The following is a 27,285-nucleotide window of genomic DNA, read 5'->3' as shown; positions in this document are numbered from 1 at the left end:
AAATTTGGATGGAAACCAAATTCTGATCCAAAAAGACTCAATGGATTAGAACATGGAGCTGAGGAAATGAAGAAATAATGTGTCACACAGTGATGGAAAATACAAAAGATTAAGAGGCATGGAGTTACAATTTTTTTCTTGTGATGAGAACCTTTAAGATCTACCCTCTTAGCAACTTTCAAATATGCAATATAGAATTATTAGGTGTCCTCACAAGGAAAAATATGTGTAACTCTGTACGGTGACAGATGCTAAGTAGACTTATAGTGGTGATCATTTTGCAAAATGTACAAGTATCAAATCATTATATTGTACGCCTGAAACTAATATAAGGATATATGTGAATTATACCTCAATTAAAAAGAGAGACATGAAGGATAAAATAGGAAAGACTGTGAAGGATATGAGGGCAATAATTTTTGTCTGCTTTGTTTTCTATTATATTTCCAATGCCTAGAATATTGCTGGAAGATAGTAGGTATTCAAAAAATATTTGTGGAATGCATAAATGAGCGAATAAATAGGATTTTCAGAAGGAGAGATTAGATGGAAAAGGCAATATTTGATATAATATTTAAGAACTTTCCAAAATTCATAAAATGCATAAAACTCAAACTCAGAAAACACAACGAGGATTAAGTAGGAATAAGCAAATAAAATCACATTTAGACAGATAATAGTGAAACCATAGAACACTAAAGACAGTGAAAATATTAAAACAGAGAAAAAGTAGATTAGGTATAAAGAAATGAAAATTAAACTGAAAGCAGATTTCATAACAGCAATAGCATAGATCACTGAGAAGTAAAAAGACTGCCAATCTAGAAATCTATATCCATATAATTATCATGCAAAATAAGGACTTTTTCAGAAAAATGAACATTGAGAGAATTTATCACTATCAGACCTTCGCTGGAGGGACTTTTAAAATGTTTACTTCGTAAAGTAAGAACTTACATTCAGAAGAAAAACAGAGAGGAAGAGAATAAAAAAGGAATGGTGAGAAAAGAAACAGAAATATTAGGGTACTCAAAGTAAGCATTGGCTGAATTTTTAAAAAGTCAGTAATTTTAGGGGAGTGATGTCAGCATCATGGCAGACTGAACTCTCCCAGTAAACTCTCCCCTCTAAGATACAATGCAAAGGACATTCATATTCCAACAGAGGACATCAACACAACACAACAGACACCTGAGAGACCCACACAGCCATAGGTTGGAAGGTGGAGGTGCTGGAGCCCTTCCCCTGAGGAAGTGGAATGAGCTAAGAGAAATCTTCTCTTCCTCCCCAAAGGGCAATGACCCAGTGACTGCACCCTGCTCTGAGAGGAAAGAGGAGAGGGGCTGCCCTCCATGGGAACACCATTGCCCTCTGAGGTCCCTCACAGCCTGGGGGAAATCCCCACACGGAGGTGACTAGCTATTGTGGGGGTGCCTTCATCAAGCTAACACCCCAGGAGAGCAGATAGCAAGGTCAGAGAGAGAAGCCCCCAACATCATGCAGGAGGATGAAATCACCCCACCCCCACCTAGTGCCCTGGTTCAGCACCTGGGAGCTGTACCACAGATCACATTGGGCTCAGAATACTCAGCTCTTGACCCCCACCCAGTGGTGGCAAGTTGAAGTGGCAATCAAATACTACCACAGAGCAGCAGCACAAATCCATGCTGTCTAGCAGTATGAAAAAATATATTAAATCTCCAGACTAGAAGGAAAATGACAAGTACTTAGAAGTCAATCCTGAAGGCACAGAAATCTATACTCTAAATGCCAGAGAATTCAAAATAGCTATCATAAAAACACTCAATGCGTTACAAGAAATTTCAGATAGACAGTTCAATGAATTCAGGGCCTACTTCACAAAAGAGGTTGAAACTATAAAGAAAAACCAATCAGAAATATTGCAGATGAAAAACACAATGGATAAGAAAAAGAAGAATATGGATCACCTAAACAATAGAGTTGATATCATGGAGCAATGAATCAGCAATATTGAGGACAGAAATATAGAAATGCTTCAGACGGAGGAAAAAAGAGAATTAAGACAAAAAAGAAATGAAGTAATTCTCTGAGAAATGTACAACTCAATTAGGAAATGCAACATAAGGATTATAGCTATCCCAGAGGGAGAAGAGAAGGAGAATGGAGAAGAAAGCTTGTTCAAAGAAATAATACCAGAGAACTTCCCAAACTTGGGTAGGAAGCTGGAAATGCAAGTGAAAGAGGCCAACAGATCTCCTAATTATATCAGTGTAAACAGACCTACTGCAAGGCATATAGCAGTGAAGCTGGCAAAAGTCAATGACAAAGAAAAAATACTGAGGACAGCAAGACAGAAAAAAATAACTTACAAAAGAACCTCTATCAGGCTTTCAGCAGATCTCTCAGTAGGATAGAGTGGAATGGTATATTCAAAGCTTTGAAAGACAAAAACTTACAGCCAAGAATACTCTATCCAGCCAAAATATCCTTCAGATATGATGGAGAAATAAAAACTTTCACAGATAAACAAAAGCTAAGGGTGTTCATCACCACACACCGCCCCCCCCCCACCACATGCACACACAAGAAATCCTCAAGAAGGCCCTCACACCTGAAAAAAAAAGAAGAAAGGGGTTAGAAAGCCCTGAGTAAGGAGATAAATAGGTAGACAAAATGAGAAAAATGTAGCTAGTCATCAGAACAGGGTAGCAAACACTCAAGTCAAACGTTAAAGATAAAGGGAAGGAAAACATCAAAAATAAATATAATCTTGTCATTTTAATCACAAACTCACAACACAAGATGGAATAAGATGTGACCAAAACAACTTAGGAGGGGAAGAAGAAAGGGATTGAATCAGCTTACTTTAAAGAAATAAGAGGTTATCAGAAAATGGACTATCTCATCTACAAGATTTCACAGACAAACCTCATGGTAACCGCTAAACAAATAAGTAGAACAGAGACATAAATAATAAATAAGGAGAAAACTAAGAAAACCAGCATAGAAAACTACCTAACTGAATTGGTAGTCCAAAATACATGGGATGAGAAATAAAGGAAATGCAGGAGAACTGGAAAAAGAGTGATAAAATGGCAGCATTAAGCCCTCATGTATCAATAATCACTCTAAATAAATGTAAATGGATTAAATTCTCTAATAAAAAGACATGGAGTGGCAGGCTGGAGTAAGAAAACAATGCCCAAAAATATTCTGCCTCAAGGAAACACATTTCAGCTCCAACGACAAACACAGGCTCAGAATGAAGGGATGGAAGATGTGAGTGGAGTGTTGAGGTCCCCTACTATTATTGTGTTGTTGTTAATATCTCCTTTTAGGTTTGTTAATAGTTGCTTTATGTACTTTGGTGCTCCAGTGTTGGGTGCATAGATATTTATAAGTGTTATTCTTCTTGGTGGAGTATCCCTTTTATCATTATATACTGCCCCTCTTTTTCTCTCTTTATCTGTTTTATCTTGAAGTCTACTTTGTCTGATATAATTATGGCAATACCTGTATTCTCTTGTTTGCCATTAGCTTGGAGTATAATCTTCTGTCCTTTCATTCTGAGCCTGCGTTTGTCTCTCTATTGCAGATAGCATGATCTTATATATAGAAAACCCTAAAGAATCCATCAGAAAACTATTAGAAACAATCAACAACTACAGTAGAGTTTCAGGGTACAAAATCAACTTACAAAGGTCAGTTGCATTTCTATACTCTAATAATGAAGTAACAGAAAGAGAACTCAAGAATATAGTACCATTTACAATTGCAACTAAAAGAATAAAATATCTGGGAATAAATTTAACCAAGGAGGTGAAAGACCTGTGCAATGAAAACTATAAGACATTAGTGAAAGAAATCGATGGTGACATAGAGAAATGGGAAGATATTCGCTGCACATAGATCAGAAGAATAAGCATAGTTAAAATGCACACTACACAAAGCAATCTACAGGTTCAATGCAATCCCAATCAGAATCCCAATGACATCTTTCACAGAAATAGACAAAGAATCCTAAAATTCTTGTGGGGTGACAAAAGACTGCAAATAGCTAAAGCAATCCTGAGGAAAAAGAACAAAGTTGGAGGCATCACAATCCCTGACTTCAAAATGTACTACAAAGCTATAGTAATCAAAACAGCATGGTACTGGTACAAAAACAGACACACAGATCAGTGGAACAGAATTGAAAGCCCAGAAATAAAACCACACACCTATGGATGATACCAACCCTGATATCAGTTTCCCTACATTAAACCCAGCATATATGAGGTTAAAACCAAAACACTCTTTCCCTGCTTACTCCCTGGCTTCCTGGCTCCAGAATCCACTGTCCTCCCTGAAGACAGACACTGCCAAGGACAAGCACCTAGATTCACTATCTCCTCCCCTCAAGGAGATACAGGCTGGTGGGAAAGCTGCTGACCAGCAAGGCCACATGCACCCCCTCCCCTACCTAAAACCCCAAATAAAAACCCTTCATTTTAGCTGTTCAGGGAGTTGGGATTTCAGCATTAGCTGCCCTCTCTCCTTGCTCAGTGCTGTGCAATAGCAAAATTCCTACTTTCTTCCACTACCCCTGGTGTCAGAGATTGGCTTGATGTGTAATGGGTGAGTGAACTCACTACAGGTTCAATATCATTGACAGCGAATCTTCAACAAAGGTGCTAATAACATACAATGGAGAAAGGAAATTCTCGTCCATAAATGGTGTTGGGAAAACTGGACAGACAGAAGAATGCAAAAGAATGAAAGTAGACCATTATCTTTTGCCATAGACAAAAACAAACTCAAAATGGATCAATGACTTTAAGGTAAGATCTGAAATCATAAAACTTCTAGAAGAAAATATAGATAGTACACTCTTTGTCATTGGTCTTAAAACAAGCTTTTTGAATACCGTGTCTTCTCAGACAAGGGAAATAAAAGAAAAAAGAAAAAAGTGGGACTTCATTAGACTAAAGAGCTTCTTCAAGGCAAAGGAAACTGGGTTCTGTTTTGATTTGTTTTTGTTTTAAAAGACAACCCAGTAATTGGGAGAAGATATTTTCAAATCATATATCCCATAAGGAGTTAATCTCCATAATATATAAAGAACTCATACAACTGAACAACAACAAAACAAACAATCCGATCAAAAAATGGGCAGAGGATCTGAACAGACATTTCTCCAAAGAAGATATACAGATGGGCAATAGGCACATGAAAGGATGTTCAACATCACTAGCCATCAGGGAAATGCAAGTCAAAACTGCACCAAGGTATCACCTTATACCCATTAAAATGGCTGTATTCACCAAGATAAAAAATAACAAATGTTGGAGAGGGTGTGGAGAGAAGGGAACCCTCATACACTGCTGGTGGGAATGCAAACTGGTGCAGCCACTATGGGAAAGAGTATGGAGATTTCTCAAAAAATTAAAAATAGAGCTACCATATGACCCAGCCATCCCACTACTGGTTATTTATCCAAGGAACTTGAAATCAACTATCCAAAGAGACTTAGGCACTCCTGTGTTCATTGCAGCATTATTCACAATAGCTAAGACATGGAAGCAACCTAAGTGCCCACCAACTGATGACTGGATAAAGAAGATGTGGTACATTTACACAATGGAATACTACTCAGCCATAAAAAAGACAAAATCGTCCCATTTGCAACAACATGGACGGACCTTGAAGGTAGTATGTTAAGTGAAATAAGCCAAAGACAAACACTGTATGATTTCACTCATATGTGGAAGACAAACAAACACATGGACAAAGAGAACAGTTCAGTGGTTACCAGGGGGAAGGGGGCTGGGAGGTGGGCACACGGGGTGAAGGGGAGCTCTTATGTGGTGATGGACAAATAACAATGCACAACTGAAATTTCACAATGTTATAAACTATTATGAACTCAGAAACAAATCTGTAATTTTAAAGAATTGTTTCAAGGGTGTTAAACAAGGTGGGATAAAAGTGCTGCTTTAAGATTAATATGTAAGGGCCAGCTGGGTGGCACAGCGGTTTAGTGTGCATGTTCTGCTTTGGCGGCCTGGGTTCGCCAGTTTGGATCCCGGGTGCAGACATGGCACCGCTTGGCAAGCCATGCTGTGGCAGGCGTCCCACACATAAAGTAGAGGAAGATGGGCATGGATGTTAGCTCAGGGCCAGTCTTCCTCAGCAAAAAGAGGAGGATTGGCGGCAGATGTTAGCTCAGGGCTAATCTTCCTCAAAAAAAAAAAAGAAAAAAAAGAAAGAGAAAAGACTGCCAATGTAAATATGAGTTACACCATGCCTTAAAGGAAATGTTACGTAAGACATGAATTCATGGTACAGCCTCTCATTTCTTTGAAATTTCTTTCATCTGTTCTAAGGCAATTGTCCATTTCACCTGCTTTCAGTTGCATTACTTACTGTAGTGTAATACACAATCTTTTACCAATATCTCAGTAACAAAAAAGTATGTTCTTTTTAAGTTGAAAAGGTGGAATTTTTATTACTGCCCCACAGATGAATATTTGGCTCACTAATATAAAATCTTTACTCAGGTACTCTCTTTCCATGCCTTTCTGCACTGCTAAGATGTTTTTGTTTCAGTGCCACCTTATATGTAGAATTTTTGAAAACATTTTAAAAGAATATTTAACTCAACATTAGTAGTAACAATAATGCGCCTAATTCGGTTGGAATAGTAGCAACACGAAAAGCTATGGCAAGTTCACGCATATGCAAGCAATGGCAGCTATGTTATGCCTAATGCCTGGCCAATGGCAACTGCAAGAAGGCAATCAATTATAAAATATATACTTGTTTCAGAGATATAACTAGGTAAAAAATGTCTTAGAATTAATAAAATATGGTGAATATATTTGCTAACATTTTAAAGGTAACTACTAAAAGAATAGAAATAGAATGTGTAACTTGCAAACCAACAGAGCCAATAGAGGTGGAAAATGAAGTGATAGAGATTCCATTAATTAAAAAGTTGCAGAATAGCTGGATTATATGGTAGTTTGGTTCCTAATTTTTTGAGGAATCTCGATACTGTTTTCCATAGTGGCTGTACCAGTTTGCACTCCCACCAGCAGTGTACGAGGGTTCCTTTCTCCCCACATCCTCTCCAACACTTGTTGTTGTTTCCTGTCTTGTTAATTATAGCCATTCTGACGGGAGTGAGGTGATACCTCATTGTAGTTTTGATTTGCATTTCCCTGATAGCTAATGATGTTGAGCATCTTTTCATGTGCCTATTGACCATCTGTATATCTTCTTTGGAGAAATCTCTGTTCAGATCTTTTGCCCATTTTTTAATTGGGTTGTTAGTTTTTTGCTGTTGAGATGTATGAGTTCTTTATATATTTTGGATATTAACCCCTTATCTGATATATGGTTTGTAAATATCTTCTCCCAATTGTTGCATTGTCTTTTGTTTTGTGGATGGTTTCTTTTGCTGTGCAGAAGGTTTTTAGTTTGATGTAGTCCCTCTTGTTTACCTTTTCTATTGTTTCTCTTGTCAGGTCAGACATGGTACTTGAAAACATGCTTTATCCAAAGGACATGAAAACACGAATGTGTAAAGATACATGCACCCCTATGTTCAGTGCAGCATTATTCACAATAGCCAAGACTTGGAAGCCACCTAGGTGCCCATCAAGGGACAAATAATAAAGAATATGTGGTATATACACACAATGGAATACTACTCAGCCATAAAAAAACAATGAAATCTGGCCATTTGTGACAACATGGATGGACCTTGAGGGTATTGCGCTAAGCAAAATAAGTCAGAGGGAGAAAGTCAAATCCCGTATAATGTCACTCATAAATAGGAGATAAAAACAACAACAAACAAACATATAGAGTCAGAGACTGGATTGGTGGTCACCAGAGGGCAAGGGGGGAGGGAGGAGGGCGAAAGGGGTGATGGCACAGGTGTGTGGTGATGGATTGTAATTAGTCTCTGGGTGCTGACTGTGATCTAATCTACACAGAAATTGAAATATAAGATGTACACCTGAAATTTATAGTGTTACAAACCAATGTTACTGCAATAAAATAAATAAATAAATTTGCAAGTCTAAAAAAATTGCCGAAAAGAAGATAGAAAATTTTTAAAAATCAGGAAATATAGCACAAAATAAAATGGAGAAATACATCCAAATATATCATTTATCACAGACAGAGAAAGACAACAGAAATTGACATAAATTTAGTATATATTAAAATATTAATTGACAAAATTTACCAACTAAAAGACAGAGATTTTCAATTTGCAATAGTTAAAAATCTATTTAGTTGGTGTTTACAAATTACATCTAAGTCTTACAAGGACATGGAAAGATAAAATGTAAAAAATAGAAAAAGAGAAAATAGGCAACTACTACTCTAAAGAAGAAGAACAAAGCTTATTAAAACAAAGAAGTTCAGTATGTAACAATAAGAGGAAAAGTTCCCCAAGGAAAAAGTGACAATATTAAACTTGCATGTATATAATAAAAAAGTCTCCAGATTTATAAAGCAATCTTGACAAAATTACAAGGAGAAATTGACAAATCCAATATTATAGCGGGAACATTTAAAACACCTCTCTTAGAAATTGACATTTCAAGCAAACACAAATCTATTGAGGATATAGGAAATTTGACCAATATAATTAACAAGAGTTCTGTAATCAAAACACCTAATATCCTACACCTCATACACTTGAGCACATACGAAACATCTAAAGAGGCGGCATAGTGTGGTGGCTAAGGACAGTTTTTGAAGCTAAACTCTCTGGGCTTAATTCTTGGCTCTACCCTTTATTAGCTATATAATCTTGGACAAGTTAAATTATTAACCTCTCTGTGCCTCAGTTTCTTCATCTATAAAATGGAGACAGTATTAGTACACTTATCTCAAAAGCTCATTGAAAGGAATAAATATAGTAACACGTGATAAGCTCTTAAAACAGCTCCCGGTAGGCAGCAAGCACCACACAACTGTGAGCTCTACCACTTGCACAGAAGAGCCTTAACCTGTGCTGTACAGCAAGTCTCAGCCACTTCCATGCCATCAGTATCATGCAGTTCACCTTTTCTGACTACAGTGCAGTTAAATTTTAACTTAACAGCAAAATAATTACAAAAATTCTTTGGGAAATTAAAATGCAAACTTCTAAATCACTTAATGAGTCAAAGAGGAAATCACAATAAACTAAGAAAGTATTTAGAATTCCTAATGAAAATACTGTATCTCAAAAACTTGTGGGATTAAGCTACATGGTACTTAGCAAGAAACTTATGATCTTAAATGCTTATATTAGAAAATAAGAAAGTAAAAAACATCAATAATTAGTCATACAACTGAGGGGATTAGAAAAATAAATAGCAGAATACAGCCAGAGAAAAAACAAAAGGAAAATAGTAAACATTAAAAAAGAAATTAATGAGATAGAAAGAAAGATCCTATATGGATGATTCATAAACTAAGTTTTTAAAAAAAGACAAAGCTCTGAAAATATTCATAAAAGAAAATATCAGTGAAAAAGAGCATTTAAATACAGACGCAGCAGAACACAAAAAAAATACAATTTTATGCCAATAAATCTGAAAACTCAGATAAAATATATAATTTCCTACAAAATATGTTTTACTAGAAGTGACTAAAGTGAAACTCTTCCAGTTTTCTTCAAAGAAATTGAATCGGTGGTTTAAAGATCTACTTAAAAAAGTACTCAAAACAAAAAAACTCATTGTACCCAGAAGGTTTACAGCTTTCCATGAAATCAAGGAACAGATCATCTCAACCTTATAAAACTCTTGTAGATAATAGAAATGTGGAAACATTTCCCAACTCAGTTTATGAGACTGGTGTGTATAACTTGATACCAAAACTAGGTAAAGACAGCGGAAGAAAGGACAATTAGAGGCCAATCTCTACGTTCCAAGACTCCTTTAAAAACAGCAAACCAAATCAGGAAATGTATTAAAATAAATGACAAATTTTATTTTATCCCAAGAATGCAATAATGGTTTTATATTTTAAAAATGTATTACTGCAAATCATCACATTAACAGATTAAAAGGGAAGAAAGGATTATCTTAAAAGAGCAGAAAAAGCTGCTGATAAAATTAAACAATTCTTACAAAAACAGGAACAAAAGGGAATCTCCTTAATCTGATAAAAGGTATTAACCAAAAGCCTGGAGAAAACATTATACTTAGATTAAAAAGGCAGAAATCTCCCTTTAAAGAATGAGAAAAGGCTGCCTGCTCTCCTATCCCACTGGACATGGTTCTGGAGAGTTAGTCAGGACAAGGAGACAGAGAAATCAAATAAAAGCATCAAGATTGGAAAGGAAGCAGCAAAACCCCGTCTTTATTTTAAGATAATGATGATATACATAAAAAACTCCAAAGAATGTGTTTCTCTTATTTAAAAAAATTCTTTCCTGACTTGCTAATTCTCATTAGCACCCCACTTCTCTGCTCCCCTTTGTAGGAAAATGCACAGTTGTTACTGCTCATTTTCCTCAAATCTTTGCCTATTCTGTCTTAAACTGACTCCAACTCAGCTTTCACCCCTATCTATCCAATGATACTGCCTTTGTCAAGTCACAGTGACCTTCAAGTGCCTGAATCTAATGGTCAATTCTCAGTCCTCATCATTAGACATTGCTCTGTCCTTGACACAGTTTCTCCACTTGGCTTTCATGATGGCACACTCTGCTGACTTTCTCCCTCCTTCACTGGAAGTTTCTCTTAGTTTACTTTACTGGTCTGTTTTCATCGCCTCGACATTTGAGCACTGGGCTCAGGCTTTGGACTTTCTTGTTTTCTGTCTCTATTCACTCCCTTGGTGATCTCATTCAGTCTCAAGGCTGATGAGTTCCAAAATGAGAATGTGCAGCCTAGACCTCTCTCCTCAACTCCAGACCCATATATCCAACTATCTGCACGACATCTCTACTCAGACGTCTAACATCTCAGACTTCACGTCTACAGCAAAACTCTTGATTCCTTCCTACTCCTCCTCTCCAAAACCGTGCTTCCGTCAGTCTTCTCTATCTTACCTAATGACAACTTCAATATTCTAGTTTTTCAGACCAAAAATCATTGAATCTCCTTTCTCTCTCTCTCTTTACATGTCACACCCACATCAGCAAATCCTGTTGGTTCCACCTTCAAAATACATCCAGAATCTGCACCTTCTCACCACCTTCATGGTGCCATGACAGTTACCGTCTCCGTGGCTTATTATCTGGATTATGCAGTAGCCTTTTAATCGGCCTCCCTGATTCCACCTGTGCCTTCACACAGACTCTTCTCAAAACAAGAAATGGAAAGTCAGATCATGTTATTTCACTGGTTGAAACACTCCAATGGCTACCCAAGGCCCTACGTGATCCAGCCTCCAACTCCTTCTGACCTGTTGTCCCATGAGCTTCCTGCCTTGCTCTCTGCTTCAGCCACACAGGCCTCCCAGGGTGCCCTCAGGGCCTTTGTCCCTAATACCTCTTCCGCCTGAAATGATTTCTTCCAGGTATCCACAGGTATTGCTCCCTCATCTCCTTCAAGTTTTGCTTAAACTTCAGCTTCTCAGTCTGTGCTCCCTTCTCTGTTCAATGCACGATTTCAAGACTCCAATGCGCCATCCTCATCCTCTTTTATTTTCTACAAAACACTTACTTACCCTCTTGTAATAGACGACAGATTTCCCTCGATTATTTTATTCTCTGTTCTCATCCAATTAAATGGCTGATGGCAGAGATTTTTTGGTCTATTTTGCTCACTCCTGTATCCCCAGCATCCAGTACAGTGTCTGGCACATAGTAGGTGCCTAATATATTTGTCAAATAAGTGGAAAAATTTATAAACAATTATTAAGATTAATAAGAGAGTTGAGTGGGTTTACTGATATAAGATCACTATATGTGTCATTTCTGTTATAATCACTTGAAAAAAATGGTTGGAAAATACAATTTTAAAAAAGGATGCCATTTATAATCTCAGCTAAAAAATATAAAATACTTACAAACTAAAAAAAGGAAGATGTACAAGACTCTTAAGATCCTTAGGAAAAAAAGTCATAAAACGTTATTGAAAGACATTTAAGAGGATCTAAATAAATGGATAGACATACAACATCTACAGATAAGAAGATAGTACTATAAAGATGTTAATTTTCTTCAAATTCATGTATAGATATCATGAAATTCCAGTCAGGATACTGACAGAATTATTCACGAAACTTGAGAAGCTTAATATAAAATTGTTAAAGAACTAAAGCAAATCAAGGCAATTTTAAAGAAGGAGTTTGGGGATACTGGTCTCACCAGATATCAAGACTTATTATAGTAAAAGGGAGAGGCAAGCGACATTCGGAGTAAGAGATCTGTGACACGCAGAGGTGACAACCATTTAGTACAAGACTAGACAAAAACTCCTTCAACTTAATAAGGAAAGACTTTGTTAAAAAATCATTAGAAAAATAGAAAGAGAACAAAAGGGAAAAAACCCCAAACCATCAACAAGCGCTTTACTGAAGAGGAAACCCAAACGGCAAATAGCAAATAAACATATGAAAAAATGGTCTGGTCGGCGTCCCTAATAATGAGGGTGCAAATTTAAATAACAATCAGATACTGCTTCACTCAGATTGACAAAAACTTAAAAAATCTAATAAAAGTAAGCATTGGTGAGGATATAAAGCCACTGGGACTCGTGTATGTAGACGACGGGAGTGCAATTTGGTGTGACCACATTGGAGACCCGTTTGGCGGTATATCAGAGAGTCGAATGTATACCAAACTCCCAAACCAGTTGTTTCGTTCTAGTTGTAGACACTAGAAATACTAGCACATTTGCCAGAATTGCTAATTATAAGAATGTTCACTGCAGCACTGTTTAAATAGTAAATGTCTATCAAAAGAAGACTAGACAAACCAATTGTGGCCCAGTCTTGTAACGGAATACTCTATTCCACCGAAAACAAATGAATTGGAACTTCATGTACCAACATAGCTAAACCTCAAAGACATAATATTGAGCCTTAGGACAGCACTTAAGTAAAGTTTAAAAGCACGAAATGCTATAAGTAATTTTGAACCATGCATATGTAGCAAAGAATAAAATCATGCATGGATAAACACCACAATCAGGATCCTGGTTACCTTTGGGAGGAAAAGAGGGGAAGTGGATTAGAGAGAGACATGCAGGTGATTTCAATTTTATGTAATTGTTAAATTGAGTGATTTTTGTATGCTTAATATTTTTTATTGTTAAAAAAATCTTAAAAAGAACTGGAAGGTGGGTAGGTCAATTAGGCATGAGTGAACATCACGGGAAAGCTGGAGCTGAGAGTGTGGGAGGAAGATGAGAGGATAGGGAGACAATCTCAGCTGGAGGAGTCTGGAAGGAGAGCCAAGGGAGCAGAGAAATGACTGTCAGGTAGCTGTGGTCTAGAAAGGACTTGAAATGAAAAGGCAAAACTGAAAGGCACATTTAGCAACTGGGAGAGGATTTTGAGTGAGAAATGACATTGTCAAACCAAACCTAGTGACAAAACATTTTCCAGCCATGTTTTGGAGTAACTGGTAGAAAAAGAAGGCATGGACTGCAGAGTGGAATCTGGTAAGGTACAATTATTTTGTGAATGACTTTGGGGGAAAGATTGGAGGTTTTCTTACTGAATTTTCAGATTCTACAAAGCTGGGAATGATTACTAATACATTAGATAGAATTATGGCTTTTAAAAGGTATGAATATGAGGGCCTAAAGACAAGAATATTATCTCAATGGTTTAAAATGTGACATAATACACTTAGGCCTTTTATCAAGTTATGTTATTACAAGTATTGATTCAACTTGTAGGTCTTAGGTCATCACAGGATAAATGTGGCCAACCCTGTGATGTTACTGTTGACAAGAAATTTTAGAAACAGAGTATCTGACTAGTATCAGCAATTGTTGCAAGCAATTGGTTCAAGTACTGGGCAATGGTAAATTACAATAATAAATTAGGAAGATTCCCCGAGGGTAACCAGAATGTTAAGAATGTGGGCAGTAATTGGGAGCTACAATGAAGCTCCTCCGAGAACCTGGAGACAAGCTTGCCCTTTGAAGATTAAACCAAAAAAATCCACTTATACAAGTGGGATTAGCCTGCTACAGGGCTACTCCAAGATACTATCTGCACACAGGTGACCCTGTAGGTGAGTTAAATGTAATCTCAGGGAGGTAGAGCAGGAGTGTGATTGTAGTAGAGGAGGATGAAAGCTAATCAATAATCATATTTTTTGTCTAGAGAAAGATTGGGTAAATAGACTTGGAAAGAACAGCATGGAGCACACAAGACTTCTGACAGTTATAAATTATAATCTTCATCGTAGATCAATAAGTCAGCATCCTAATTTATATTTTTGAGTCTTACTTTTGGCTAGCATGATTTGGGTAGCATTTCCCACGCACTGACAGAACTGAGTTTCCAGACCTGAGACTGGAAATGTGATGTGGTGTCTTCTTTCCCTGCCAAAGGCCCCTTCTTTGTCATGAGAAACATAAGGACACTAAGGATGTTTAGCTGAGAAGAGAGAAGCCAGAGGTGAGACTGACAACACTGTCTTCGTATGTTTAAAGTTCTTCTTGTAGGAATAGAGGTCACATTCTTCTGATTGTTGGGGCAAAGAACAAAACAAAGCACAATAAACAGAAAACACAAAGAGAGAGATTTCATCCGGCCAAAAGGAGGCGCAAGCGAACAATTTGAACTTCCAACAGTGGAACAGCTCTCTCTCTGTCAGTTAGGATTCTCTGGACATAAATAACAGAAAGAGTCTGGATAACTGTAGCAAAACATAAAAGACTAATTGAAAGGTATGAGGTGGCTCACAGATTGGAAGGAAAAGCTGAAGGACCTGGCCTTAGATGGGCAGTGACTGAGGCGGCTATGGTGGTGGAGGGGCAGCAACCAAAAGCCTGCTGCTTTGGGGGCACCATCAACATGATAAATCACCCTCTGCTGGTTTCTTTCCTAGAATTACTGGGAAAGAAATTCTGATTAGCATGGCTTGGGGCAGGTGTCCCCACTCCTTCCCTCCCCACTCCCCTGGCAAGGGCAAGGTAGGGAACCTTAACTGAAGGCCCCATCAAGGCTTCAGGCAATGAAAAGGGGAAATCTATCAAAGGAAAATTGAGAAGCAGGAGAAAATATCAGAAATCTACTACATTTTCATCATTGTGAATGCAGAAGGAGAAGATACCTATTTGTCAGGAATCCTATAAAAGGTATTTCTGTGCTGGAAGGAAGTTTGAACAGATGATTTAGAAGGTCCCTTCAGTTCTATGTTTCCAAAGAGAAATTAAGAAGTGGAATTGATAACTAAGATTCAGGGTCATTAGGAAAGGACTGAAAGGAAGAGTTGGTCCTGGTCATAAGGAAAGGAGGTGACACAGGAAGGGGGAAGTAGCCATGAGTAAGTACGCATGCTGGTTCCATGGACCAGTCGCTGGCACTGGTCATTGAATGTCACGGTCATTGAATGTCACGGGCATTGAAGCCTCCTGGACAGGTTTTGCACAATTGAGAGACATGTAATAAAACCTGGTCTGGGAAGTTTAATCTGGTAACTATTGGTAGATTGAACTAGAGAAAGTCAAGACCAAAAGCACGGAGATCAATTGTTTTGCGGGCCTGAGCCCGGGTGACAGCAGCAGAATGGGGACAGAAGGAGCAGAGGAGGAGGCAGCTCTCAGGCAATGTCTACAGAATGCACAGGGGAAGGAGAGAGGGACGGAGAGGGGCCAAGAGCGACTTCAGTCTCAAATGAGGAGCTCTAGGAAAATGATAGTATAACCGAAGAAACGTGATCACTTTCAATTTAGATATATTGCGTTTGAGGTGATCGACATCAACTAGTGTAGACTTGGAGCTTAGGGAGAGATGTAAAAGCTCGAAACACAGATTTGGGATTCTGTAATGTAGAGATGGCACTTGAGGTTATACGAATCGATAATTTTCTATAATGACAGAGTATAATGCAAAACGGCAATTATGTCTTTTTAGAAAGAAGTAATCACTAAGAGCTAGAACCACGAGAAATCATTCCAGGAATAATGAAACTTGAGCCGGCCTTTAGAGGAATGGAGAGTGAGAGGGAACTCCACACAGAGAGAAGTTTACAACTAGAATTGAGGAGCAAATTTAAAAATTAGGTTGATGTGCATGAGCCCCTTAAAAAATGATTCTTTTTATTCTACCACCCATGTGCTCTATGCCCTGGTTACTGGCAGAAGTGGAAGAAGTGAGATGTGATAGAAGTTAGTAGAGGGGCCGGCCCTGTGACTGAGCAGTTAAATTCGTGTGCTCTGCCTCAGTGGTCCGGGGTTTGCTGGTTCGGATCCTGGGCGTGGACGTGGCACCACTCATCAGGCCACACTGAGGTGGCGTCCCACATGCCACAACTAGAAGGACCCACAACTAAAAATATACAACTATGTACCGGGGGTCTTTGGGGAGAAGAAAACAAGAAAAGAGAAGATTGGCAACAGTTGTTAGCTCAGGTGCCAATCTTTAAAAAAAATGAAAAAAAAAAAGAAGTTAGCAGCTGAAAGAACAGGAGAACTGCTGGCTCTCCAGACCTGGCCTGGGGGATGCTGATCAGAGGGCTTAAAGGATGGACAAGGCTCCTGATGACAAGGGACCTGCCAGCCTTAATGGTTAAAAGTGAGGACATACGGGACCAGCCCCATGGCCAAGTGGTTAAAGCTCCATGTGCTCTGCCTTGGTGGCCCAGGGTTCGTGGGTTTGCATCCCGGGTGCAGACCTGCTCCACTCATCGGCCATGCTGTGGAGGCATCCCACATACAAAGTAGAGGAAGATTGGCACAGATGGTAGCTCAGGGCTAATCTTCCTCAAGAAAAAAAAAGTGGGGACACAGAACTCACCAGTCCTAAAATTCTGAATTTGACATCTGTGAGACCAAGCAATTGATGAAGGAAACAAAAGAAATCACTGACACTAGTGACCTCTAGTGGAAATAGGCTTCAGGGAACTTAGAGAAAGATTTTCTACTAGATTAAATGAAAAACAGTGGCATGTTCAGCCAATTTATTTCCAGAGGAGTGTGAAGGATTGGGCTGCTGAAAATAGCACACAAATCCTACCCAGAAAGTGGAAATGTACCAGGAATACTTTGTATTTTGAGTCAGATAAAGTTGATTCATGTTCTGGAAAAAATGTGGACACGTAGTTGCTGTCAAAGACATTACCTGGGCAGAGAAGAGTGGTTGGGCAGTGGGAGGATTTGGCGTGTTAATGGCAGCCAACAAGAGAACACGCTGACAGGCTCGAGGAGGAAGCCACATTGGTTGCTAGTATGCCTTTTAAACATCTCTTCATTAGAACATGGAAGAAAGCTGTTATCTCTGAAATAGGCACACATTTGCTAATGCAGTATTTTATGGCTCAAGTTACCTCTCTTTCCTCCGCCCAGTGGGTGTTTGTGTCAAGCGCTGGCAAACGCTATTGAGCTGAGAGGATGCCAGAGGATGCTTGGTGGCCTTGGCCTTTGAAATGGGACCAATCTTAGGGAGGGTCAAAGCATGACCAAGAAGGTCAACATCAAACCATGCAGGGCACTCCACGTCCACCCTCTTTGGGAGTGCTTTCAGAATATATTATCCCAACACTGAGGAGAGCAGAAGAGGGGGAGGGGTGTTGGAGATTTTAAATTTGTCTGATCACACTGGTGGCTAATAATGGGTGAGTTAAGTTAAATAAGGAGAGTGGCCAAAAAAGGAGTGGAGGAAAGATAAATAAAACAGAGAAGATATAGAAGCAGACAGTCCACGTTTTTAAGCCCTGGGCAACTGTCACTTCTGGCAGCAGAGTGATCCTTGTCCTTGTCTCATATTCCCTGCATGGCAGGAGGTGTCATCCTTCCTTCTTTCATTATTCAGCCTCCACAGCACACCCTGCTTCATTCACTGACGCTGTTGTGCAGCTTGGCAGGTCTGCTGTTCCCCAGATACGCCCCCTCACCTCTCCATGTTATTTCAAGGATGCAGAAACAGCCCTTAGATAAGCTTTTTGTGAGAATTCCACCCTGGCCTGCAATTTCTAGAGTTCTGGCCTCTGTGAGTGAGCCTAGCTGCCCCTAAGTCAGTGACTTCCCTGGTGTTATTTCTTAGACGCCAAACTAAACCACAGAGCAGAGTTGAGAAACCAATATTAGTCGTCCCTTCCCTTTCCCCTCCAAGGATCCTTTCCCCCAAGATATGTACAAGCATTTGGCTCTAGAATAGGTGATTTTAAAGATCTAGTCTAAAAACTTGTTTACTTACTGAAGATGAGCTAATTATTTTAATTTGCTCCAAAGCTTCTGTCAGGCTGTCTTCAATCTCAGAGTCATCTAAGGAGAAGAGGTCTCCAGCTCGTGAAAGATTTTTTTGTCCTAAGACCAGCCTGAACAGTTGATGCATGATGAGGAATGTGGTAATCCTTGACTTTCTGTAGGCCCGGGGCCGTATGTTTCCGTCATCAGAGGTTAATAGGACAAAAACACGTAGCAGGAGGTATACGCCGTATTCCTTGAAATGTCATTTTTCTCCAGACTTTCAGGTCTTCTTTGACACTCTCTGTAAGAGAAACAAATGACAAAATATAGCCATTAGCAGGATGGCGTGAGCTCAGACTGTGAACTTGGGGCCCGGCAGAGAAAAAAAAAAGGAGACATTTGGAAATGTATGTAGAGTAACAGATCCCGGCTTGATGATCTTCAAACGAGCTCTTTCCTTATTTTTGTCTCAAAAAGTCTTGTCAAAAATTATTAGGTTTCTCCAGAATTTAATCTGAGCCTTAAAAAGCAGCTTAAATCCCACACTTAGTTTTCTTCTTTCCATATCCTTGTCCTTCTCTCCGTGCCACAAGGAAACAAGTGGACAAGCAACAAACAGGCCCAACACTTGCCAGATTTTCCCCAAACAGATTCCCATGAAAACCAAACAAAAAAGGGCAATGAAAGGAAAGAAGAAACACAAGAAACATCTTTTGGACCCGCTGCCTGGTGTCCTCTTTTCTCTGGGTGTGGAGACCGGCGCTCACCTTCTTGGCGGGGTTTCTTTCCCATACTGACAACAGAAGCTGCCCCGACCCTCTGTCCAGAAGGTGATCTCAATACTCGCCTTATTCTTACGTACTCTCTAAACGAGTAGCAGTGAAACAAAGGACTCTGCCTAGGAGTATGAAGCCAGATACTCTCTACTGAACGTGAGTGTGAACTTGAACTTGAACACTGAACTTGCAAGTGATAGCAGTGCAATGCAGGCTGAAGAGGAAGGGCTGCGGGTGAGGCAATCTCCCCATTCCCACAGTTGAAATAATGAAGTCCCGCTGTACTTCTTACTCAATTAGCGGTCCACAGAGAGTAGGGCACTGGCACAAATTAAATATCTGATTATTTTCATCAGCTCCCTTCTGGGCTAATAAAACCACAGACCATTTGCACTGGTAGAGACCTTAGCAATCAGTTAATGGCCAAGGAGATTCAATGACTTCCCCAAGGCCCCATGGTAGCTGTGGCAGTGCTGTTCTCCTGATTTCAGGCCACTGGTCTTCTGCCACGGTTAACAGTGGAGTGGAGTCATTACATACAGGCAGGTAACTTACAAATGCAGCCATGTACGCAGACAGTGAGAGCAAGAGTCATTTAATACAAGCGAGAGGCGATTCTGTCCAGCAGTTCACCCTGAATGTGTTTCCAAGAACAAGTGTGAAAAGGGAGAGGGGCTCTGCTGCCTCCTTGGGCAGTCTTCCTCTCTGAGGGATCGCGTGGGAATGCCTTTCTGTGCTGAATGCAATTTTACAGTTCAAAGGTACATGCTCTCCATGCAGTATGGTGTCAAACACAAGCCAAATCCCTCACCAGGCCCTCAACGAAATAAGCTATCAGTAGCATTCCAAATGGTGCAATCTGTGGGCCATGGAAGGGATTCCAAGGATAGTATAACCCACACGCAACTTTGGTGCTATTCACCAGCTTTAGAAAAATAACGCCTGACACTTACGTATGCTTGTCTGTGTGCCAGGCACTGTGCTGATACTTTACAAATACTAACTCATTTAGCCCTCATGATAACTGTGTGAGGTTATTTCATCCCCACTTCGCAGGTGAGGAACCTGAGGCATTACTAACTTGCTCAGGCCACACAGCTAGTAAACTGGATAGCTGGGGTTTGGAGCCAGAGTCCAGTGCTAGGCTCCAAGTTCATAACCACTACAGCGTGTGGATTCCAAGTGAGGCTACTCCTAGGAGTAAAGGCCCTCAGAGCCTTGTTAACACTAGAGGGTGAAGACACAGGCAGGGTCATAAAGCAAGAAAATGAATTCCTCTTCCCTCCTTCGCTGACCTGCATCCTTGCCCAGCTATGCCCTGGGACTTAGGCCAACCTGAGAGCAGGAGAACCACAGTAAGGAGAAGCTTAGAGGAAGAGGACAGAAGGAGAGAAGTGGGGAAGGCTTCAGGGGGTGTGGAGAGAGCAGAGTGAGGGTCCTACAGAGTAGTTTGCACCCTGGCAAATGTGGAAGGGTGAACTGCAATATCTATAAGACAAATTAGGGCAATGCTTTCCTGAATTTTCCCCTTAACACTTTGTCTTCCCCTCAGACATTTGCAGTGACAGAGTCTCAGTGAAATAATATTCAGGAAAAGAAGACAGTGAATGGAAATGACTTCACCTCGTCAGCTTGTTGGCCAGTATCTGACACTTCCTTAGGCAGATTCAGCCACCCCAGACATTCCAGAGCTAGAGCTCTGAGAAGGAGCAGAATACTCTGGTGGGGAGAAGCCCCCCAGGCTTTTCCGGGCTCCTTCTTTACTCTCCACACTTACACGACACCTGGGGAGGAGCCCCACAGTCATGCTTCCAACTTCAGCTGTTACTCTTGAGTGTCCAGTGTGTGCAAAACATGATTGTTCAACACACAGCCGTAAGTGAAAACTTTCATATGTCCGGGGGTGGGGGCGGGAGAGATGAGACTTGTGCCAAACATTCCACAATTCAAGGATGACCAGAGAAAAGTCTCCTAGGTACTGTAAAAGGAAGTCTGGGGGAAGACGGTACAATGGTTTTGCAGGGGACATGCTGTTTGAGCTGGGCCTTTTAGAGTACATTTCATTCAATGCACGTGTGAGGAGTACATACTAAGTCAGCTGCTTGTCTGAGGACCCAGATTCAAGACCCAGCCCAGCCACTCAGCAGCTCTGGGACCTTTGGTTCATGCTTTTCTCTTCCCTGAGCCTTAGTTCCTCATCTGCAAAATGGGGCTAATGCACGCCCAGTCCATCGCATCAGGCTGTTTTGAAGATCGAAGTTGATAACATGTAAAAGGACCCTCTGCAAAACAAGGACACCAAGAGCTGATGTTTAGTGGGTGTTTGCCACGTGTCCGGCACTACCCCAAGTGCTTCCCAACAATCGAGTCACTTAATTCTCACGACAATGCCATGCCATGAGAAACTGATGTTCACCAAGCAAAATAACCAGCCCAGGGGCAGCTGGAGAGAAAGTCCAGAGTCAGGATTGAAGGCAGCTGGTCTCCCAGGCAAAGCCCTCTCAGGGCTGTGTATACTGGTATACATGAGCGTGTGTGCTAATCGTTGAGCTGTCTCCCTTCTCATCAGTTCTCGTGGAAGAGAGCCCCCATGCTGCAGTTTACTGCCCTTTTCTGGATGAGGATCAGCAAGGCACGTTATTCATTTTTCAGCAGCTCTGGTCGATGTTTTGCTCAGGTGTCTAGCTTCTCCTGCTGGTGGTCTATTTGCAGCAGCAGAGAAGGTCAGAGCCAGAGCAAATTGTATGTCATCTTCAGAGAAACTCCCCACCCGCATGAAAGTCATAGCCCTGTGGCCTACACGCATGTACACAGAAATACCCACCGTAAACACAAACACACCTATACACACACATGCATATATGCGCGCACACTCAGATGCTTTCCACGCACCAAGCTCTATGCTAGATGCTTTCTTCTCTTAGTTCTGCCGTCAACCCTGCAGGTAGCTATTTTCACCAAAGAGGAAACAGGACTGGCGAGGTTAAGGTTACACCCAAGAGCCAAGATTCACATCCAAGTAGGTCAGCCTCCAAATCTCGTACTTTCTGTATTGCAAAAACTGGCTTATAAAATTCCTTCTTACTCCCAACTTTCACACTCATAATTTCTTTCCCTAACCCTTAAGGGACCTTAATCGGAAGCACACATTCTCATTATTCGGAGCATATTTTTTAAGTAGGTATTGGTCGACAAGTCAGGTTTCAGTACAGAGAAACAGACACCACAAAAAGAGAAACGAGTCTACACCAAGCGTGACGCATCTCAGGGAGCCCCAGCAGTCCCCACACTCGCTTTACCTGGTGCCACTCCTCACAGGCGCGCTTGCTGTTACTCAGCTGTGTGTCTGGAGACTGGGCGGGAGATCCGGCAGCGGACTCCGAGGGCACAGCCCGTGGAATCCACTCAGCTCAGTGAACCTGAAGTTGTTCATTTCGGAGCCGGGTGGAAGAATTCAAGGAATGCAGCCTGATGCCACCAGCAGCTCCAGAGCTGGTCAGGTGACAGGCTGCACCTCACCCAGTGGAGAGTCACCTCTGAGTGAAATGCTCTGTTTCCTGGGGCGAAACATAAAGCCTGCTCCAGTAAAGCAGAGTTGTTTTTAACAGAGAAAACAAAACTCCCTGTGTTCGTGAAAATCTATACTTTCCCTGGGAAGAATGGAGAAAAAAAACCCACAGAGGAAACGGTTTCAACAGGAACTGGAGCAGGTGAACGGGGTGGCTATTGGGAGCCATTTCACAAAGCCCAGAGAAGAGAGAACTGCGGCCTAATTAACACTCCCTCCCTCTCAAGATGTCACACACACAGTTTGAAACACTGAGCGTTTGTCCAGTGTGGGTCACAGCTCTTGAAGAAGTGATCCTCTTGCTCTGCTTCTAGTTAATATCATCAAAAGTTTGAGGATGCAGGAAGTTGCTTATAAATGGAACAAACTTACTCAACAAAAATGCATACACTCTTTTTTTCCACTTTATTTGCTGGGAGGTTATTCATGAAAATCCACTGGAACTAGATATGTCAGATTTGTACTTTAAAATGTTGCAGCAATACTAGAGAAAATGTTTATTCTGCTTAATCTATTGACACTTCAGAGGAGAAAAAGGTACTAGAACTCTCCCTTGCTGTTTCAGTAATTAATGGCACGTTAAAAAAAAGTTTTATACTGTATTATTCTCTACCCCTTATTTGTCTGTTCCCGTAGAAGTTTGATTGCCCATCAGGTTATATATCTGCTGTCTGGGAAGCTGTGCTTTGGAAAAATTCCTCTGCTTGATCACTATGACGTAGACACTATGAATGTCACCCCCTCCCTGGGGATCCTGCCCCACAAAGGTGTGTGGTCAGGGGACCCCACACCTGCTACTGAGCCAGGTCATATGCTCCAGGAGAATGATCTCATAAATCTTCTTAGATGCCTGGTGATAAATCGGTTTTACACCATCTGTATATGAGATGTTCCCTTGAAGTCTCCTTTATAAAAATGGAAAAGCCAGTCATCCACGAATAGGTGTATTCTTTCATTAGTAATTTTCTGGCTTATAGATACTGATAAAAGTCTCCTCTTTTAATAGAAGAGACTATATTTTGTTAGTCTTTCATCTTTTTCATCCTCTATTTATTATTAACGGCTCTTATCACTAGTTTTATCCAATTTTCTCACATTTTTAGAGTGTAGGGTCCAGAATTGGACATTGGGAATCCAGGAAGAAGAGCAGAGTGCTAAGAGTGCGGGATCTTGGAGCCAACTGGGGTCAGCCACGCCGTCACCTGCAGTGTAAACCTGGGCAGATTAACTGGCCCCTCTGAGCCTCAGGTTCCTTACTTGCACCTGAGAATTGCGATATGGGTTGTTGGGAGGTTTGATAAGATTACGTAAAGCATTTAACACAGAGCCTGGCATAAAGCAACCAGACAGGAAGGAGAGCAATTACATCCCTAATGATATCATTCTTCTTATAGGTCATTCTTCTGTTAACAAGTTCCCATGCTATACTTTTTAAAAGCTAACATACTACTATACTGCCACCTAACATTGAGTTCACAGCATTAAAGAGACCTAGGTGTTTTCCATTTGTGTCATATTTATATCCTGGTTGTACTCTGCTCAAATCTTAAATCTGGGGAGTTCATACACTGTCTTGAATGTGTCTCTGGATTTTTAAGGGACGGTCTCACTGCAGTGCGACCCGCCTCATGCCTAAACAGCGGCAGTGAGCATTTTCACAGAGTGGAAGTCGAATGGAAGGCAGTGTGTCTCAGACTCAGTTGGCTGGGTAATGGAAATACCTGAGTTTCCTGTGAGAGTGGTGCTCACTCCATGCTTGTTAGCGAGGAGGGCGTGGATAACTCTCTCCAGGGCACCAGAGCGTAATGTTCCTTACAACTTTTCAAGGTGACCTACAGTCAGTGGGCACTAATAAAACATTGCTGGTTTGCTCTATTCCACATCAGTAGATTCTGCTAAATGAAAATGCACACAGACCTGAGGACTTAGTCACCCCGCTATTACCCCATAGCACCTGTGGAAAAAGCTGAAGCTCTTTGGGGGGATTTCAATAAACATTATTAACACAGGAGGCCAATTTATTCTGAGAAAATTATCCTCTAGCTTTCCAACTCCAGGTTAGGAGAGTCTCTAGTTTCTTCACTTCAGAAAATTCTAGAATGGTAATATTTATTTACATTATGCTTTGAACAACACTACGGTGCATCAAAGAATTCTCATTTTATTCATCTGTATTAAAAATGCACACTGACTATCTTAGACCCATTTAGGTTCTAGAAACTTTCAATAAAGTTCTCAGATAGATTTTCCCTTGAAAGAAAGGATTAAAGATTCTTTTCAAGGAGCATCTTTTTCACACAGTGTGAAGGAACTACAGGCGTTCCCATGGGAATTGGCCGCATACATTTCAGCCCTTCCCACAAGATGTCTATTGTTCCCCCGGCTTCTCGTGGTCCCTCCGAGGGACGCATTGCCACACTTTGCTTCTGCTGAACGGCTCTGAGGCTGGGTTGTTCCAAACAACGCTCAAGGGCTCAGCCCGATGCTTCTGCTGGAGCCCCTACAGCCTAACCGCGGAGCAGGCTTACTACCCTAAGCGCAGACCAGAAATAGGTTTGGTGACCTCTTTAGGCAAGAGCTCCAAAACCATTTAATTTTGAATACATATTGCAACTTATTGAAACACAAATAGATAGGAAATGTTTTTCTTCACCAGGAATGAGGGAAACATCTTCAAGCCTAGCAGTCTTTCTACACCGAGGATTTTGACCTGCCATCATGTCATGGTGTGTGCATTTTCACCTGTGAATTCTGACTTTTCAGGTCATGTTTGCTCTGGAATTGATACAAATCTTGCTAAAAAAAAATTAATTCAAATTTTGTGGGTTTGTTTCTCCAGAAAACATACCCAAACTCTCAAATTACAAGGAAAATTCATTGTTACATGTATCTTTATTTACATATGAATTCCATATATTAAACAACTGTATGACCAATTCAAGTAATGTCTTAAGTATTTTTTCTATTCTTTAAATTGAAAACATATATACATACCATGATCTTATAGCAATTTATGTATGTATTCAAAAGAACAAAAGAGTGGTTAGATCCAATTATGATTTGTAAGATAGCTGAAATATCCAAGTTAAAAATGACAATTTTTAAAACGGTAATGCTGACTGGCCAACCCCAGGACTGAAATGATGCTGTTGAATTTTCTTTGAAAACCATATAGTCAGAGCCAGTTTCTTTCCTGGTTGCAAAATGTTTCTTGAGGTAAACAAAAGTATGACACAGAAATGAGCCTAGACTATTATGGAGCAAAACAAGAATGCACATTCTGTGAATCTAGGAGCATACTTTTCTGTTCCTGAGGCCTAGAGACATATTTTAATAACCCACAGAGAGGTGGCTTTTTACCCTAATAAGTGAAAAACACGCATACATGGCTAGACACACAACTCCCAAATGCACTTTGTCTGCATAATCAGCCAGCCCCTGGAAGTTTCTCTGCCCTACTCCCGCAGCCACTCCTTGCCTCACTCTAGCTTCTGACATTTACTTTAATTAGCTTTTGTTTTTGCTGAACAAAAGAACAGGAAAGAAGATAGCCATACCTCTTAGCACTGGAAACTCTGGCGTCATAGGAAACAGAAGGCAAAATGCTTGATGTTTGGAGCAAGTTGGCTGGAACCCACGACCACGCTCAGAGGTAGCCTGGCAGCCTCTGCCGACTCTGCCCTGTGGCAACAGCTGCACTTCCCCGTGCAGCTTGTCAAGCCCGAGGTACACTTGGTTCCCTCCCCCGGACTCACCCTGCAGAATGGGCAAAATAGTATCTTCTCCCTCTCCCAAACTTCTGCTTCGAGCTCACAAGTGGCACAAAGCTCTGCTTATTTCTACAGGAGATTTACAGAAACTTCTCTGAGCAGATCAGTCATTTGAAAGAACTAGATTTGCCTAACAACCAGTCATTTAGGTTCTGTTAATGAATAACTCACTTTAAGTAATCAAGGGAGATTTAGGTTAATATCAGATGTGGGGCCTTTTATCAGGCAGGCATCAGCGAAAAGGCTTGGGAGGGACGGAGAGAGCGAAATGGTGGAATGAGATAGTATTTAAGCCAAATATAATAGAAGAAAAATACAACAAGGGAAGCAAAGTGGCTGGTGGGAAGGAGCAGGAAGTCTGACTATGCTTCGGGAATTGCTAGTGAAATACTGAACAACCGAATGAAGCGTGCCGGCTGGAGCAGGGCATTGTTCCAAGCCAGCACTGCTCTTTCTTGTGTCGCTCCAAAGTGCTCACTCACTTCCTTTCACCATCCAAATATGGAGCTCCTGCTCTCAGGCCTAAGACCCAGGGGGTCCCTTGCAATCACTCCTCACCTCCTCACATCTCTCTCTTCTGAGGAGAATGTTCCTCAAACCTCTAATGCATAAATTAATTGGTGTGCCCAGTGGACTGTTGTATCTGCAGGCTCTTCTCTCCCCTGTTATGTGTGTGACATGGGCTTTCTCCCCTTATTGATCTGAGAGTTTGCCTACCCATAAAGTGATGGAATATTTCTGAGGCTCTTCTAGCAAGAATACTTGTTCTTTCAGTCAAACTAAGTTTGTGAGTGTGGTGGGCTAGTGCAGTGGGGAGAGTAAGGTGTGAGGTGCACAACCGGAAATATAAATATTTCCATGTCACGGGCAGTCATGCTGCC

General features: G+C 40.7%; 1 protein-coding gene across 14 annotated transcripts in view; it reads right to left on the bottom strand.

Annotated features, from left to right (window-relative positions):
- The window catches only part of VEPH1 (ventricular zone expressed PH domain containing 1), a 212,598-nt gene extending 186,072 nt beyond the window's left edge, over window positions 1-26,526 (bottom strand). For 4 of the 14 annotated variants that reach the window (XR_011503304.1, XM_014861910.3, XM_044770990.2 and 1 more), the window contains exons 1-2: window positions 26,192-26,526; window positions 18,298-18,591 (exon numbers count right to left, since the gene is read on the bottom strand). Coding sequence is in view for 13 of the 14 variants with exons in the window: in XM_014861910.3 (XP_014717396.2) it covers window positions 18,298-18,435 (138 nt within the window). In the remaining variant the exon portion in view is untranslated. Of the gene's footprint in view, window positions 1-18,297; window positions 18,592-22,365; window positions 22,814-26,191 lie in introns of those variants that run through there. The other 10 variants (XM_070509601.1, XM_070509600.1, XM_044770991.2 and 7 more) reach the window with 7 other exon arrangements.
- Between the last annotated feature and the right edge of the window lie 759 nt (window positions 26,527-27,285).

Source organism: Equus asinus, chromosome 5 (genome assembly GCF_041296235.1).
Source record: "Equus asinus isolate D_3611 breed Donkey chromosome 5, EquAss-T2T_v2, whole genome shotgun sequence".
In the NCBI taxonomy this organism is placed as follows: Eukaryota; Metazoa; Chordata; class Mammalia; order Perissodactyla; family Equidae; genus Equus; species Equus asinus.
The sequence above is the reverse complement of the archived record's forward strand: the minus strand, read 5'-3'. Positions and strand labels throughout refer to the sequence as shown.